The sequence below is a fragment of the Takifugu flavidus genome, chromosome 12, assembly GCF_003711565.1.
Source record: "Takifugu flavidus isolate HTHZ2018 chromosome 12, ASM371156v2, whole genome shotgun sequence".
Classification (NCBI taxonomy): domain Eukaryota; kingdom Metazoa; phylum Chordata; class Actinopteri; order Tetraodontiformes; family Tetraodontidae; genus Takifugu; species Takifugu flavidus.
The window spans coordinates 6,067,873-6,086,471 of NC_079531.1; the positions used below are offsets into that span (position 1 = coordinate 6,067,873).

At 45.4% G+C, this 18,599-nt stretch overlaps 1 protein-coding gene across 1 annotated transcript in view; it reads left to right on the plus strand.

Annotated features, from left to right (window-relative positions):
• The first annotated feature begins 785 nt into the window (after positions 1 to 785).
• The window catches only part of plch1 (phospholipase C, eta 1), a 34,190-nt gene continuing 16,376 nt past the window's right edge, over positions 786 to 18,599 (plus strand). The window contains exons 1-8 of the mRNA XM_057049759.1: positions 786 to 1,338; positions 10,345 to 10,491; positions 11,780 to 12,023; positions 12,133 to 12,262; positions 13,531 to 13,701; positions 13,969 to 14,062; positions 15,927 to 16,130; positions 16,505 to 16,625. Coding sequence (XP_056905739.1) covers positions 1,296 to 1,338; positions 10,345 to 10,491; positions 11,780 to 12,023; positions 12,133 to 12,262; positions 13,531 to 13,701; positions 13,969 to 14,062; positions 15,927 to 16,130; positions 16,505 to 16,625 — 1,154 coding nt within the window. The 5' untranslated portion in view covers positions 786 to 1,295. The remainder of the gene's footprint in view (positions 1,339 to 10,344; positions 10,492 to 11,779; positions 12,024 to 12,132; positions 12,263 to 13,530; positions 13,702 to 13,968; positions 14,063 to 15,926; positions 16,131 to 16,504; positions 16,626 to 18,599) is intronic.

An 18,599-nucleotide genomic window follows, 5' to 3' on the forward strand; every position in this document is an offset into this window, starting at 1 on the left:
ACAGAACAGATCCATCTGAGAGCAAACTGTCTGATCAGGCTGATCTGATCTCAGATTTCCTACAGTGTTCTGTCTTCGTACTTGGAACCAGTGTGAAAACAACGGGTCTCTTTTCCCTCTTGGCTTTACTTCTCCTTATTTCCAGTCTTTTAGTCACTAGCAGGTTGGCTGTTGGATTTGTTTGGACACTAATCAGTGTGTGCAGTCATTCAAAATAAGCCATCATGTCAAAATATCAAGTACTTGCAAATCTCACAAGAGTTTACGTCAGTCCCCTCTGCATGCCCCCCTCCACACTCTCGTTGATTTAACGCATGCTCCAGTCACCTAACCTGGCCCTAACCTATACCTATAACCTATACCCAAGTCCCAACCCTTAAACAGCCCTTTGAAGCTGTCCTCACGTCCCAAAATTTCCTCCCTTTGCTCTCAAACTGGTTAATCTTGTCCCCACATTGAGGCAGGCGCGCACACACACACACACACACACGCACGCGCGCACGCACACACACACGCACACACACAGACACACACACAGACACACCACAGAGCTCATATGTTGTTGTAAGTTTGGGTTTCAACATCCTTTTTCAGCCGCACTAATCAAGTAACCGCTACCACAGATAAACAGTGTTTGAATGTGCTGGCGGGGGTGCGCACGCACGCACGCACACGCACGCACGCACGCACGCACGCACACACACACACACACACCCGGGGGGGCCCAAAGTGTAAAATGGGCCAGCGCAATGGTGACTCCGATGAATAACTGACAGAGACCAAACTGGTGCGAGACCAGTTCGTCTCGGTGGGGAGTCCAAGCAGGCTGTCGGGAAATTAAAAACAAACAAACTGATGAAATGTTCACCTAGAGCGGCCACCTGCTCGGCGCCCTCTCACTCAGTCTCGTTCCCTCAGTGCCAGTCTAAAGCTCTCGCCTCTTAACAGCCAGTTTCAGTGTCGGCGGAAAAATCGGTTTATCGCCTCACCCGTGCGCTGCGCGGAGAGGAGAGGAGAGGATGTGCGCGCAGGGGGCTCTGGATGTGAGCTGCTCGACGGCTGAATCCACGCAGCAGATTAGGCAAGGTGCTAGACGCTGAGGAGCGGGGCGTCTGTGTGCGCGCGTGCGTTTTTTCCTCCCATCGTTCGAAGTGTAAGTTTGTTCTTTATGGCGCGCTTCAGTTGACCATGAAGAAAAGGAGCAGTCAGACACGCTTTGACGGCGTTTCACCCAAAATCAGGAGGTAAAAATGATGTCCAAGACGCATGGAGGGATCTTGTGAGCGCAGTCCCAAATGGCAGAACTTGAAGTTTGCAGAAATCTCAGTTTAGAGAAGGGTAAGTGGTCTGTTTTTTTTTTTTTTACCGTTTTGTTTAGGTAATTTTGGCTTGTTATTTCCTGTTTATCTCCCACGTGGACATAAACACACGAAGTCGTGCACACATTCCTTTGGGTGCCTGCTGATCTTTATGCAGCTGAAAGCGATGCGTAATTTTAGCATCGCTCCACCACACTTACCCACGCTGCCCCTTGCTGCCGCGGAAAAAAGATGTAATTGAACATCATTTCAATTTACATTCAGTCCGTGTCCTATAGCGTGCACAGAACCTTTGGGTTTGAATGCGTGGGAGGGGAATTATCTCCTGTAAACTGATTCAATTGGAAAATACCCCCTTTACACCCTTCACCAGGGGGCAGAAAAGCTTCTTGATTTTTCACTCTTCTCTTTGCGTACAGCCCAGGTGTGGATGTGAAAATCCCTTAAACCCCCGCGTGGAAAATCAAAGCAAAGCCGAGACATTTGGTGTGATAGTGCGAGCTCCTACGGGTGCATCCTGAGGTTGAATTGTTGAGGGAAATAGGCAGCCAGACGGGCATGTTTGTACCACACAGTGTCAAACAGCTTTAGGTTGAGCCTTGATGGCAGAATAATGGCTCCAGACGTCTCAGGGCCATTACCGCCACTCCCCGAAATATGGCTCACCCGTGGCACATAGAAAACACAATGTGTGGAGCTGTCAGGCATCACCCCCCTGGGCGCCTGCTTTCTTTTATCGATGTGAGTGTTGAGGTGAGAGCGGAATGCCCCCGCCGGCCTTCCTGGCCCAGGGTTCCTTCCTCTTTATTCGTTTTGGCAACAAACAGAGTTGCACAGCCATCACAACCCTTTGAGGAGAGCGAGGCAGCGGCAGGGGTGGGGGGTGGGTGGGTTAGGAGAAGACTGTTAATCTCCCTCACATGGAAGAAACAATTTTCCCATCCAAAATGCGTGGTTCCTCTTGTGGGATCCCCGTGCAAATGATGATAAATCTGAGCGTGTGCGCTGTCCTTTTGTCACTGCTTCTTCCTCTCTGTCCCTCCAGGGCAGAGGAACAACAAGCGGGCGACAGGAGCAGGAGATCTATGTTATCTCTTTATGTTCACTATTTATAAAATGGATCATTATGAATTCCTTTTCGGTCTGATTCCATTTCCTGTTGCTCTTTATCATTTGTGCTGATCAGAAATCTGGATTTTACACAAAATCAGATTTACAGTCAAGAGTCAAGTACTCTCACATAGAAGCTCCGCTCTTCTTGGCTCAGAACAGCACCCCCCATCCTTCTCTACTTATTTACATTTCACTTACATGTCATTTTCAAGCATTTGAGATCATGTCAGACTGGCTCTGCCGCCCAAGATACTATATCTCAATCTCCCCATCCAGTCTATGGAGGAGAAGAGGCTTGAAAGATGTAGCAGGGCGCACTCACACACGCTCGCGGTTCTTTGATGTTGGGACTGAACCCCTCCACTCGGGGAGCCCCCCTGCAGCAGCTCTGCCGATGGTGAATGCATTATCATGCTGCAGTTGTCATGTGTTTATTTTTAATTCTCTGCCGCTCTTGGCTCAGCACTCCGGGGGAACCCTGGAACCCATTTGTAGCGTTGTCAGCCTGAGGGTTGCCCAAGGTCCTCTTAATTAGGTGAAGCAAGCGAGTGCCAAATGAGGGTGTGTATTTCCCCTGAATTTCCTGACGTTTTTCCTTCATAACCCCCTTTTTTGCCTTTGTTTGTTTGTAAGACCAAAAAGCCAAATATGCTTCCATGTGTATTGTCATGCAATTCCAGAGCTTAACACCATTAAATTGAATTAAGCTGTAATTAAGTTGTAATGAGCTGCAAAGGCATTCTGATGCACACAGTCACAATTAGCGTCCGCCCGTCTGAGTGGATTGAAAGACAGTCGGCTTATATTTTAAACATGTCTTGTTGTAGACATGTGAGCAACAGGGTCTCACAGAGGACATCCACTAATGCGGAAATTCTGCTTCAGGTCATAGTCACATTTGTTGCTTTTTTTTCAGTCAAGTGTTTTTAAAAAAAATATTTTAATGTGGTCAAAGCTTAAGCACAGTGCTGCTGCATAATGTTTTGGCGATGCTAGAGTGGGCTGCAAAGGACAAAAGCTGATCCGTTTTGACTCTGACCTCACTCCTGGAAATGAGTTTCAGGTTCAGGGGTTCCAACAAAAGGCACAACAGCATAAGAGATTTCCTCCTTTGTAGGTTTGGTTACAAAGACTTTGACACCTTTATTTTCTCTAAATTTATGAAAATGTTGCTTCTTCATTGAATTACTGGGTGACTCCTCCTGTCTCTATGCAGTGTGTTTATCCCTCTATGCAGTCTGTTTATCCCTCTTGCACATGTGCAGTTCCCTCTTTCTGTAACATCGCTAATACGCAAAACAGGGCAGAGCACCTCCAGCTTGTCCCCAAGGTGCAAACGAGTGTCCCTGTCTATCTCTGTTAGCTCTGACTGACAACTGATTCAGTCTGTTTTTCTGCCGTCGATCTTAAATAGAACCTGTTTACTCCCTGCAAACTTCAAAATTCAATTCAAATTTTATTCATGACACGCCTTCGGTCCAAAGTCAGAGAAAAAGAAAAGGAAACAGACAGAAGTAAAGCACAAAACACTCGACAAATCTCTCATTTACATACAGGCAGTGTGGCCACTGGTGCCACGAATCAGAGGAAAACCTGGCTGAGCTCTACATGGGGCTCGTCAGTGTGGAGACGAAGCTTTTTGCTGATTTACATCTGTACATATGGTTACGCAGCACAGCGGCGGCTTGGCACGCCAACACCTGCAAACATCTGGCTTGTGCTATATGCCACACCGAGTCTCTCCGTCCTCTCCTGTAGTGTTAATGGCCACTGGCTAACGGGGCGCACTATGCTTTAAACAATGCTATTTTTATGGGCACTGAGGACATGGCAAATTTCCTGAGTAACATGTGTGCTTGTGTCTCTAAATGTCCCTATCATCAGAAAGATCATCAGTGATAGAGCGTCCTAGGTGTTTAACCTCATCACAGACACTCAAGAAGGCACCAGACTATCTGAAGCCACGAAAAGACATCCTGCCATGCCATAACATGTTGCGACGGTTGCTATTTTCACACAGGTATCCATACGATGCGTAAAAATTGTAAAATCCTAATGCCTTGCGCTGTTGCACGGAGCCAGCGTAGTTTGACTGTAATCTGCAAAGCACTGACTAAAATGCCTGAAGCAATAATACAACACCATCTGCACCTCACGGGAGTCCAAATCATCGCACGTGTCGGAGGAGGAACAGTCGGCATTAGTTCTACAGCGCTTGCTAAGCTGTGTAAAAGAGCAGGAAACAAACCAGGCATAAACATGTTCTTCAGCTTCGTTGGCTTTGGGGAGTTTGAGTTTGCACAACGCTGAATAAGCAGGGGTGAATTTCCCAAAGAGCAAAACAAGGGATGATGTAACCACAAAGATGCTGTGATGGGATTACATGATTTTTTATCTTAATCGCCTTTGATTTAGGCATGATTCAGGACAGAAATCCAATAAAACGCTCATATATTTTCATCCACCAAAAGCCCAGAGATGCTAGGTTCTTTTAGAAGTTCTCACAGAACATTTACCGGTATAGAAGAGGGTGATTCATTGTCGAATAAGCATTCTCAACTAATGATCTCGATATTAATTCGCCCTGTGTCTTTTCCACATGGCACCATGGTTCCTGGAGGTTGCCTAGGCTGTGTAAACCAGAAGGACTGTTCATTAAGAGAAGGACAGATGTTTTGTTGCCCGTGCCATCTGCAAGCGCGCATGTAGATCAGCCCATTAAACCTTTTAGTAGTGCATTATGATGACTGTTATGTCATCCTCTGATCCTTGCATTTCACTGGTTGACCTTAATGAACTGCTACCGGGGGGGGGGGGGGCGCCCATCTGCTCGTCCTCCTCACCGCCTCATGAACAATCAACAAAACACAGGGATGCTCCATCTGAATTTGCAGGTGCCGTTTTGACACCGCAGCACAATCCGAGCAGCCTTGCGAGGGAGGTGGATTGATCCTGAGGAGGAGGCAGCAGAGGGGTGGTGACCCGGAGACAGGTGGGAATGGACGTGCTGCCAGACTGGACCAAGATCCACGGAATCCCCAGCGACGGGTTCTGAGGATCTCGTTTGTCTTTTGGGGCACAGACAGAAAACGGAATCAGGGGAAACCGAAAGCGACTGATTTTTGGGCCACAGGTGGATGCACACATCTCGGGAAGACAACCGATACATTCTCATTGATGGTCTTGGAAGGGGGGGGATGGAGGAAACCTTTTCTCTTTTTGGTCCCGTTCCGCTGTCTTCTCATAAAGTACGGGGTAACTTTATGTACAGCCCCAGGGAAAAGTCAGCTGTGTTGACCGTAGCGACGCTCCTGGCGCGTACCGTCTTTGACGTTGGTGGCACAGTGGCTGTACCACACAAATGCAGGCTAACGCAGATCGGTAAGTAAATTTGTGCCTTTTCGCATGGACAAAGACATTGCTTGTCAAAAACATCGCTCGCTGCGGCTATTTTTATCCCGGGAATGGAGCAGGAGCTCATGTTTATGTATCAGCATATCCCCTGGGCGATCGAACGTCTCCGTTTCTACCACAACTTTGAACCTGCGGGACTCTTCTCTTAATGAGCTGTTGCTCATTACACACTAGAGAAGACCTGGCTGGTTTGTGCACAGATTCAGGACCATTTTAGCAATCAATGGCGTGTAAATGTAATTCAGTTAGTCTCATCTCGACCACACCTCGATTAAACATGAGAGTGGAAAACCAACCCTCGGGTCAGAAGAGGAGCAAACAGACCATAAAAAGAAAAAAAACATTCTTTCCACCCCTTCAACTTCTATTTGAGATTGATTGTTTTGCTGGTTGCGTTTTATTAGGAGGCTAACTAACTCGGCTAGTGCCTTATGTCCCATGAATAGTGCATGAAGGATCAGGCAGATGCTGCTGAATATGAATATATGTAGTTATGAATAAATTATTATCCACTCATAACCTTTAGACCAAGTCCTGACGTGCATTCCATGTGCACCTTCTCCAAGACTGTAATTATTAGCCCTAAGTGATAACAAAATTCTTAAAATGAGACAGCGCTGGAGGAGCTCCCCCTCCCAATGAGATGGAAAAGGACAGTTTGAGATTGAAAACGATAAATGAATAAATCTGGCGATTGTGTCGGTTGCGGCGGCCATTATCGGAAGGTTCTAAGTGCGGATGAGCTTTGTTCATCAGGCTATCACAGAGGCGGCGCTCTCGCCCGCCCCATTTAAATGTGTTTGAATTGGGCGTCTGATGCGAGACAAAGCTTTGATCTGCCCTCCCTGCTCTGCTCCGACGGAGATGATGAGCTTTTTACGCGTGCACGTGCGCACGCGCACGGAGACACAAACACACAACAGCGGACGCCGCCACAAAGACTCGTTCTGGTTTAAAAGCATCTTGGAGGCAAAAAGTACAGAGTGCTGCACTTTCATACAGCGCAGAAAATGTGTGTTGTGTTTTTTTTTGAATCTTCGGTGGAGATGTTTTGCTCACACCACTGTAGGTAAAACTGTCTTCTGGAAATGAAATTGAAATGCCACGTGGGATTCAGACAACGTCTGTAAGCATCCTCTAGGAAAGATCCTGGAAAAAGGTGTTGACGTTAAAGGGAACGTTTAAATCTTCATTCAAAATGGAACAAAAGCAGCTTTGAGATAGAATTCCAACCCGTCTTCTGCTCGTCTGAGGGCCACTCGCATGACTTCTCATCTCTGATGACGAGACAGAGCTCCCCTCTTGCAGGCAGAGATTAACCCAGATACCTTTTCACCTTCAGCTTAACGGGGCTGGAGGTTTGACTCCTCGTGGGGCAGCGCAGGCCTGACACCTACAGCGCCTGCAGGGATGGAAGGCAACAGGGAGAGACTAGTGCGGTGAAGAAAAACAAAAACCAAGAAATTTGAGAGATAGAAGATGAATGCAGACTTCATACTTGAAAATATTAGTCCTGCTTCCACAGAAGCTGCAGGAAATAATGGACAACTTTGAGATCACTTTTGTGAAATCTGTCTGACGCCCTCTCGGAAATAGACTTTAATGCCGCTTCGCTGGGAGGGAACCGAGAGAAGCCTCCTGCACTCAATTAATCGTGAACTGTGGAATTTTGGGTGCGATTTATAACAAATTAAGCATTTGAAAGGACTGTCAGGGAGACGGTCTAGTCTGAGTCATGGGTTTCTTTCCTGCTCAGGCTGAAGATGATCAACTGGACACATCAGACTCTCCCGCCGTAATGGCGATGCTGTATAATGACGCGATTCATCAGGAGCTTTGTGCGATAAAGGATGCGGCGCAGTTGGTTCTCTTGTTTCTGTTTAATTGTTTTTCTTGTGCCGTCAACCTTGTTTTGTCAGTAGCCAATTATGTTTGCTGCTCTCAACAGATTAATGTGCGGCATCTGGCCATCGGTGCCTTGCTCAATCGTGAGGTTGAACCACTAGCTGTTCTGTGACATGTGGAGACACAGAAGGTGGAGTGTTTCAGTGGTGCTACCGTTGGTGCATTCATCTTTCAGCAAGGTTCCGGGTTTGTCAACATCTCGTTTTCCATTCTTTGGCCAATTATTGAGCAAATAGACAGTCTAAAAACATACACATTAGGCGGGTTGGAGACTGTAAACTGCCCCTTGGTGTGAGTGTGTAAGTGTGTGTAGTGCAATGAGCTGGTGACCTCTCAGCCTGTGACCACTGCGATTAACTCCAGCGACCCCTGAAGCCCTAATTAGGAACAGTCAACCAATAAGAGGAAATGGATGGAGAGGAAAAGAAGGTCAGAAAGCATCGCTTTTGAGTTTCCAGTGATTTGCACCTAGCAGCAGCAACAAAACCAACACAGAAGCAAAATGTGAATGATTTCATTTGACAGAGCAGCTTTACTTACTATCCACATCAAAACAACAGCAGCGAGGACACCGAGCTTTGAAAGGCGACCGTTTTGAAAGGTGACCCATTAATCTTGGCTGAAACCTGAGGGATCGATCAATCAGTCATCCCGCAGCAGCCCTGTTTAGACTGGAAGGAACGAGCTGGAAACAACGAGCCGTAGCTGCTCTTTGGGTCTGACGTTCTCTTGGTCCTGCAGATCCTGAATTCATTTTTTACTGCAGTTAATGGCTGAACATTTCTTCTCTGGCGACAGATGTTGTGCGTTCGTAATTCCTTGTGCCCCTCGATGAACCACAGGCAGTGTGTCTGAGACTATTTGTGTGTGTGTATGACACACTGTCTCGGATGTGAGCATCCACTCCAGGAACTGACAAAATATTGAGAGCAAAATATGTGTGTTTGCTGAGCCTGTCCTGAGGACAGAGGAATTCTGCATTCTGCCATCACACTTAAATAGGTGCTTTAGCTCCATCAGTCCTGCAGATCAGGTCTTGACAATACTCGCGTTGTGTATTTGCAGCCGATGTTGATGTTTGAAAACTGTTTTGTGTAATAAATTGGTATTTGGATATATCAGGGGAGGACGCTGTCCATCAGGGACTTTATACATCCTGATCTCAGCCACTGAATTTGAGCAGCGCTGCTTTTAATCTCCCAGCGTCTCTTGTGTTTTCTCAGACGTTATGTAAGCACAACATTAAATCACTGGAAATACTCCTTTGCTATAATGATACGTCGTTTCTGCTGAAAACGAGTAATTGCTCACAGGCATTTGAAGGCTGCTCATACTGGTTTTTTATCACTTTATTATCTGGAATCGTGTTTTTTTCCTGACCATTTTGTTTTCAACCTCACTGCAATGCTGTAGCATTTCAGATAGATTCAAACCTAGCTTTTAATATAGATATTATCATACAGATATAGATATTATTATTCTTCAGCAACTGCAGGAATATAGAGGTAATCTTTTTAAATTGTTTGGAGAACTTAGTAGTCCCTGGAGAGACCTTAAGAAATTACCTGGAGAGACCCAGTTTCATGTCTGGTGAATTGTCCATATTTAGTGATCAGTAACTATGTGATAAATCAGCTGTTGGGTCATTATTGGGCTTTAAAAATACACATTTGCATGCATTTTATTACACATATTATTTGTGTCCTTTTGAGGACGTGCTGTGCATTTAGCTAATTGCATACATCCGTACACACAAAAAGGCGCGGGCGCACGCTTCTCTAATGAGGATAGAAATCTCGCAGTCTCTCTGCTGTCATCTGTGTCTGTGTGGCTGCCAACAGCTGCCGGGAGAAGTTTGAAGTTTTGTCTTTTATCCTATCTCTGGATTGGACAGCACCAGGCTCTCCAGCGCGCAGCTGCCAAATTATTTCTCCTGCTTGTGCCAGTTTAGAAACCTTGGCCGCTGCAAACTATAAGCTGGTCCTATGCACGTTTTACCTCCATCCACAGTTTCATACCTTGACGCAGAGCCATATTTTTGGGACCTGTAACGAGCCGATACACTTTTCCTGACCTGCTGATGCGCTTTTGTGTTAGTTTTATTGGCCCCAGATAATTAATTCCTAATTAGCCTCAGAGTTGAAATTAGGCTGTGGTGTTTTGGTCCAGGGCAGCTGCTAAATTAAATGCGGTGCTTGGGCCAATCTTCGGCGGGTACACCCTCCACTGTCTGTGGTGTTGGTGTGCACACAAGCGCATTAGTTTGATTTCATTAATAATACATTTATGGTGTTTACGTATAGCCACCGATCAGTTCTCCCTCCACTATAAGCTCTCTCCTCGTTTTCATGCTCTCTTGGGTGCTCCGGGCAGATGTTAGCGTCTGATAGAACAGCCACCCTGTGTGTTCACACAGTACCATCTCTGTTGCACTTTTGGACTCAGACCCACATCAGCTGCTGGGTTAATTGTGTGACACTTCACCGCGCTTCCTCCTGATACGAATAAAGCCAGGCACCTGTTCCCTCCATTTTAATAAAGTGCTCCACTGATCCCAGTGTTTTTTTTTTGCCCCTCTTCTTCTTCTCTGCAGTGGAGCGATGCATGTGTGTGATGCAGTCCGGCACACAGATGGTAAAGCTGAAAGCTGGGTCCAAAGGGCTGGTGAGACTGTTCTACCTGGATGAGCACCGCTCCTGCATCCGCTGGAAGCCCTCACGCAAGAGCGAGAAGGCCAAGAGTGAGTATGCGCACACTCATGCAGCGGCATAGGCAGACACTGTCTTACTGTACACGGGCTGATGCTCACTGCTGCACACCTTCAAACCGTGAGTGTTGAAAGACAAATGGTATTTTTGGATCTCATTTTCAAAGTGCACGTAAAGCATTTCCATGCATATAAATGCGTGTGTTCATATATGTTTTAGTTGTCATATATTGGAGCACAATTTTAGTCTCGAGCTTATGTAACAGGATGAGATTGCTATATATAATGAAGAGGAATGGAGGGAGATGCTTATGGAAAAGGCAGTCTTGGACTGGTTAATGTCAAGGCCGATATTCTTTAATCATTTTTGTTAATATAGGTGTTTCCCAAGCATAATGGCTGGTTGGGAGATAAAGCATCCGTACATTGATATGTATAATTATTGCATTGTTTTCATTAACAACATTAGCTCCATGCTAATGGTTCTCAATTAAGAGACGATCCAGGAGGAAGAAATAAGGCTACAGACACATTATACACATTATAATTGTATTAATTCAGTTTAGTTTAATATTTGTAGAGCTTCTATCGGAGAGGAGGGGAGAGGGGGAGGGCAGGGGAGGTGGGGAGAGGAGCGGAGCGGAGAGGAGAGGAGGAGAGGGGAGGAGAGGAGACGTGGGGAGAGGAGAGTAGAGGGGGAGGAGGGGAGAGGAGAGGGGAGGAGAGGGGAGAAGAGAAGAGGAGAGGAGAGGGGAGGAGAGAAAAGAAGAGGAGAGGGGAGGAGAGGGGGGAGAGGAGAGGAGAGGGAGGAGAGGGGAGGAGAGGAGAGGAGAGGAGAGAAGGGGAGAGGGGAGGAGAAGAGGAGAGGGAGGAGAGGAGAGGAGAGGAGAGGAGAGGAGAGGAGAGGAGAGGAGAGGAGAGGAGAGGACCTGAAGGTCTTTCTTTCTAAAAATCCCACTGTGTTGGCATTTGTAAAGCATTTGTAGACTAAAGGAAATGAAATCATGTCCCGTAAACAACATTTTTAAATGTTCTTTTCAGCTCGTAAACAAACATTCAATTTATGTATAAAACTGTTTCATCAACCGCTCTCCAAGACTTGCTGGATTCGTGCTTGTGTCTGTTGTCAGGGGTTCCAGTTTCCTCTTGGAGGAATTAAGAGTGTTAAACAGCCAAATTCAGACAAAGGAGCGAAATATAAAAAGCCAAAAAGATAAGATGTCTAAATGGCCTCGTTATCTCCCCATGGTGCCATTCAAGGCTTTATGAGCTGCATATTATCAATTTAATTGTGCGGTCTTGTCTTTCCTCTTTCTGTCAGTCACCATCGACTCGCTCTACAAAGTGACTGAGGGCAGTCAGTCAGACGTCTTCCATCGCCACGGAGACAGCAGCTTTGACCCGGCCTGCTGTTTCACGGTGTACCATGGAAATCACATGGAATCTCTGGACCTGGTGGCATCAAATGCCGAAGAAGCTAGAACCTGGGTGACCGGCCTCCGCTACCTGATGGCCGGGATCAGTGATGAAGACTCGCTGGCCAAGCGGCAGCGCACGCATGACCAATATCCTTTAACCCCTGCTGGTTTGAGTGTGCCATTTGACTTTTTGGAAAAAGGAAAAGCAAACCTAAATAGCTGAATCCACACTTTTCCTCAATGTCCGCTGTGGAACGTGGCTGAAACAGACGTTCGAGGAGGCCGATAAGAACGGCGACGGGTTCCTGAACATCGAGGAGATTTACCAGCTCCTTCACAAGCTGAACGTGAATCTGCCTCGGAGGAAGGTCAAACAGATGTTCCAGGTAACGAGAAAGTAGCTATTTTTGATTTACTGTCAGCACCAAACTGTCCCAGACGCTTCGATATGTTGCCAAAGAAAGCGGAAGAGATATTTTTTAATCGGATGTAGCATCAAAACGTATCGCTTCCTACCAAAGCTTTACAAGTCAGACCATCACAACATATCAAAAATAGCTTAGCAGCATTTTAAATTCCTTTTGAATGAATATTTGATCTCCCTGATGTCATATTCCTGATGCATTTTTTAAGTTTAATGTGAATTTGTGTATATCAAATAAATATGAAAGTAATATTAGATATTATAATGCACTTTAATGGGAAAGAGGATGAAATATGAGCTCGTGAGGTGAGGACAGCTTCAATATTTTAAAGAGCAGTCGCTTTCTGTAATGTTCTGTTTCTGTAATGCCGGCACTTTCTTTTGAAACTTTTTTTTGCCAGAAATGCCAAAATCAAAATGAGAGCATCGCAGGCGGCGATAGCGTCGCCTTTTGCATTTCGATCAAATCTCATTAATTTATCTTTTTCCATGTAGTGGCTTGCTGACGACTGCTCGCCACCTGAACAGCTTGTGCAGCTGCTTAAAACACCGCAACCTGCCTTTGTTTTCCATTTTTGTGTTTCACATGAAGTCCATTGCCGTGATTTACCCAGCTGGTGTGTCGGTTCTCCCTGTGATCGAGTCCCTGGTGCACACACTGAGCTCATTACGGGCCTGTGATGGAAGCATTAGTTGGTATTATTAGATTTGGTGCAGAGACGAATGGGCCCCCTGTGAGATTCAGGTAAAATGAAACGCGCGATCCCGGCGAGCAGACAGAGCGAGGTGGCAGGATGGAATGAGCAGCGGGCCACGTCGCCGTGCGTGTCCTCAGGCAAAATGTTGCAGGGATATGAGGTCATGGAGAAAAAAGATGGCTGTTCAGGTAATGGAGTTGTGCTTTGGTGAGAATTTGAAACGTGGGTTCTCTTGAGTATTCTGAGACTGGAACATTCAGCTTTAGACTAGATTAGACACAAGTTTGACAAGTTGAGTAATTATCTAGGCTGACAGTGTCCCTGAAGTCCTTTTTGGACGATATGAAATGCACACCAGTATTTCTCTACATTCTCCACATAGGAAAAGACTCCAGGATCGTGTTTTTGGTTCCTTATCGAAATGTTTTTATGGGTTGTCAAAGTAAAGTCTGGATCACTCCAAATCCTTTTATGCAGCATAATTAAAAAGCACTTAGGTTGAGCCTGCGATGACACCTCCTCGTGCTCACAGGAAGCTGACACGGACGACCAGCAGGGCACGCTGACATACGAGGAGTTCTCCGTCTTCTACAAGATGATGTCCCTGAGACGCGACCTCTTCCTGCTGATGATGGCGTACAGCGACAGGAAGGATCACCTGACGGTGGAGGAGCTGGCCAACTTCCTGCGCAACGAGCAGAAGGTCAGAGGTCGCGTTGATGATACCATCTCTAACCATCCTTGTTCATGAAATTGCCGACTCAGCGGTGCCCTTTTCTTCATCTCTCTTTCTTCGGTAGCTATTTATTGAGTTTAACACACATTTTAAGTCTAACCTGAAGCGCTTTGCACACGGTCTGCAAGTGGGGCTGCTCAGCAAGCAATACTGTCCTTTGTGTTCGCCGAGATGTGTGAGTAAAAGTGTGAAGTCGTCAGTCTCTTCGGCAAGTTTCCTCTTTCTCCCATGTAGATGACCAATGTTACTCCAGAGTATGTTACGGAGATCATCCAAAAGTTTGAGGTGGCCGATGAGAACAAACAAAAAGGAGTGATGGGGATTGAAGGTAACAACGTCTCTCTCTCTCACACACACACACACACACACGCACGCACACACACACACACACACTCTCTCTCTCTCTGTCTTTGCCTTTCCTCTTTTGAGAGCATCCGTATAAGTCAGCCTAGCCTATTATTCTAATGTACCAAAACCTGGTCTTGGGAAATAGGCATAAACATGCTCCATCCTGTCAAAGCAGATTGAAAAGCTGTGTTGTGCATTGTGGTGACATCAGATAAAGCCTAGCAACAATATTCTAGCAAGAAGATGAGGAATTTCCTATATTTGATTTCCAGATACAAGTGGAATCAGTACGAACCCCAATTTTATTTTCACTTCCACCTCCAAAACAAACCAAATAAATGTGTAGATTAAATAATCACCGTGACAGTTTTGGGCCATCGTCTTCAGCACATGCTAATATTCAAAATGTTTCTTTCTCAAGTAAGCGGCGCATTTAATAGAAGGGCGAGCTTTAGGGAGAAGTAGAGAGGATTGAGTCAGGATGTGGGTGGCGGGAAAGAGGAAAATTTGACAGAAACGAGAGGAGTGTGTGCAGGGAGAGGAGGAGGAGAGCTGAGGCTAATCTTGTTTGTTGGAAGCATGAAGGTTAAGACTGTGGATGTCTGACTGATCACACCAGCAGGCCTGATGTCTCGCCTGCGGGCCCGAAATATGTGTGTTTAATCATGTGCCGTGTGCAGATGAGACAGATCCACGCCGACCTCCTTTTGATTGGCTGTTACCTACACCCCCTGGGTCACTGTATCCACGTGCACGCTACAAAGAGTTTGCAAACATGCATTTACTGTAACCATAACTGCAGCTGACTGAAACATTGGATCCAGTCTGTTCACCTCAGCACTGAAATCTTTTTAATATTATCTTTTCACGGCTCAGACCCCTCTCCTTTTTTTTTTGCACTTTCCTTTCTCTTTCATGTGTTTTCTCTGGATGAAAGGATGCCTTCTGCCCTCTCTCTCCCCATCATGCTGCGACACATAAAAGATGTTGGCCTCATGAGGCGCGTCTCGGGTTTTGAGTCCCACCTCTTGGGTTTTCCTTGAACAAAAACGATTAAAAAAAGACACAATATTATTGAAATCCACGCGCGCAGGAGGGATTGAGGTGTCACTGGAAGGCCACTGTGGCTTCATCCCCAGTGCAGTGAACCGGCATCACAGCGCAGAGGTCTGATGTAGCTGTCACGCACGAGTTCTCTTTAAGGCCCCACGTCAACCCTTTGCATCTCCACCTGTATTCCTTATTTACCCTGGAGGTAATTAGGACCATTGGTGGCAGCAAAAGTCATTAAAAAGATGCAGTTTTTATTCATGACCTGAACACGCGGCGTAAATCGAGGGGAGACGGCGGCCATTTTGCTGTGTTCAAATGAAAGAGAAGAACTCTTTACCAGTGTCCAGCTGCTATATGCGCACACTGGTGGAAGCCTGATTCTATTCAATGTCGGGATTATCCACCCGTTTATTTTCTGTTAAGCACCATTCATGCCCAGAGGGCTCACACGCCAAACTCACTCACATCCAGGGGCAGTGGAGAGCTTCCAATCAGGCTAATTGGTTTTTAGATAGAGCAGAGAAACCAGAGGAAAATACAGGCAGGCTTCATCCATCCATCCATCCATCCATCCATCCATCCATCATCCATCCATCCATCCATCCATCCATCCATCCATCCATCCATCCATCCATCATCCATCCATCCATCATCCATCCATCCATCCATCCATCCATCCATCCATCCATCCATCCATCCATCCATCCATCATCCATCCATCCATCCATCCATCCATCCATCCATCCATCCATCCATCCAGGTGAATGATTATCTCTGCACGCTTTCAACAGGATTCACAAATTTCATGCGCAGCCCAGCGTGCGACATCTTCAACCCCCTGCACAATGAGGTGAACCAGGACATGGAGCAGCCCCTGTGTAGTTACTTCATCGCCTCGTCCCACAACACTTACCTGACTGGAGACCAGCTCCTCTCCCACTCCAAGACCGACATGTACGCCTGGGTGCTGCAGTCCGGCTGCCGCTGTGTCGAAGGTGGGCTTTAGGAAAGGATGATATATGAGGACTATCTAGAATGCGCACGGGTGACATTTTGACACATAGCAATTGGAAAAGCACAGGTGCAAGTAAGGAGATAAATGTTTGAAATGCACGAAGCGATGCGGGGACCCGTCTGACTGGCATGGCTTAAGGTTAATATTAGCAACACTTTTGCTTTTCCCGTATTGGCATCTCAAGCTTTTAGAGCTTCCTATTGCAGTAAAACCTTTGCTAAACCACCTGGTGGAATCATTTAACAGCAATATCAAATCATCAAAATCATAATAGATCGAGTAAACGAGAGCTGTCACTCAAAATAAATGTGACTGGTGCATCATTTCTCCTGTTTCTTCTTTTTTTCCCCACAGTGGACTGTTGGGACGGTCCCGACGGGGAACCAATGGTCCAACACGGCTACACCCTGACCTCCAAGATACCGTTTAAATTCGTCATAGAAACCATCAATAAATACGCCTTCGTCAACAACCAGTGAGTCTCAGCACCCTGATATGTTTTTTTGTGCCATTTTCCTGAAACAGGCGCTTATTGTACTGGAAAAAAAATATCCCAGAATGCCAAGCAGGAGAGGCACTTTTTTTCCGTTTATTTTTTTGGAACACTAATCCAAATAACATTTGTGTAATGTTAACATTTTTCTAAACGTGTCGTGTTTAAGGTGACACATGACAGAATTCTTTGTTTTTCCTGTTTTTTTTTCTCACAAGATTAAAGCACATCGGCAACATTTAGACTACCAGGTTTGTGCATGTGCTTTTTAGGGAATATCCTGATTGTTGGCAGTAATTAGCACCTATTACTAAGCCATCTGCTGAGCAGTGTTTCCCCGGACTCCCAGAGGAGCCCCTGTTTGTCTCTGCTCAGTCCAACAGTAGCCAAACAAGTAGGTGAAGGATGCAGCTTCCCGTCACCATGTTGGCTCACTTTGACTCAACACTGACGCTGTTTTACAGCCATTTGCTCAGTTCCAACACGAGATGACGAGTTGGAGTTGAAATGAATGGAATTAAACTGGAGACATCTGGCTTATAACTAACTCATGTTGGTCAGTGAGTCTTCCACTTTGTTTTGGTTTTTAAGGTGTAGATTTTAATTTTAACTGAATTTACAGAATAAATGTGTTTTTGTTTAGAAGTGTGAATATGTTTTACAAATTTAGGAGAATAATTTGATGGATTATTAAGTGCCCCATTAAATGTTCATAAAAAAATGATGACCCTAATTAAGGATTCCTCCCAATTCAACAATTTCCACACTGTCAATCAGTTTCTTAACTTAGATGATAATGTGCAAATTAACAGGGGGGTGAAAACAACTGCTAATGGTAATAATGGGATAAGTTATTCAAAAGTATGCTGAAACAATTTTATTAAACAGAGCTCTACTATTGTGATCTTTGTTTTCATGCAGGAATTCTTTACACCCAAAAAGGGTTGAGTGTATGTTTTATAGCATTACAATCTCACAATATATTTAATGAGTAAATAAATAGAGCATCTGTCTGTCACTCGCTCTTCACGTCACACTCAACTAATGTTTTATCATCAGCACCACCTGTTAATGTGATTAATGCTCCCTGGGGCGCAGACACACACACACACACACACACACACACACACACACACACACGCACACACACACCCCACAGAGCTCATATGTAAGTGACAACGCTATTTAATCTGAGAGATGTTCCTGTCTCTGTGTCGACTCTGATGGTTGCTGTTTATGTGCCGATTGGTTTAGGTTCTTTAAATTTGACAGAAATATCTTATTTACTGATTTTTTTTCCACCTTTTGTTGCTGAAAATATATATGCTTCCATACATCCAAATGAAGAACGTGTAGGTCAAGATTGACTGTCAGGGTTTCATTATTGATCCCCCTCAGGAAACACTGTTTTGTCAACGTTGGCCCATCAAAACATGATCTAGGAAAGCTCCCAGAAATTTTCCAGTTCATCACGTTCTGATGGAGACATGAATCCATACTGAATTTTGTCTGACAAGCAAATTTAAAATGTTTGTTTTTTCACACTAGTAAAAAAAATGTCAGTGTCATTTGGTGTAAATAAACCATAAAAGTCATTAGTTTTAGTTACTGAGCTGGAACAAACAACAAAATGTAAGAGAGAGGGAGACAGTGTGTTCTTGTAACTTACTGAGTACCAAAAGCCACATTCTACTAGCAAAGCGAGGACAATTTTGTTGATCCTTACAAATTCAAAATACTGTTTGAGGGTCATGATTTCAAGTCATGATTTTAAGGTTGAGGTTAAATCTGAGTTCAGATTTGGGTCAAGGTTAGGGGTTAGTTGGAATGTTAGGGTTAGAGTGAGAGCCTGGGGCATGCGTTATGGCTATAAAAGTCCTCACAAAGATATACAAGTGTGTGTGTGTGTGTGTGTGTGTGTGCGCGAGCTTGTGTGTGTTATGGGGGATCAGTGGT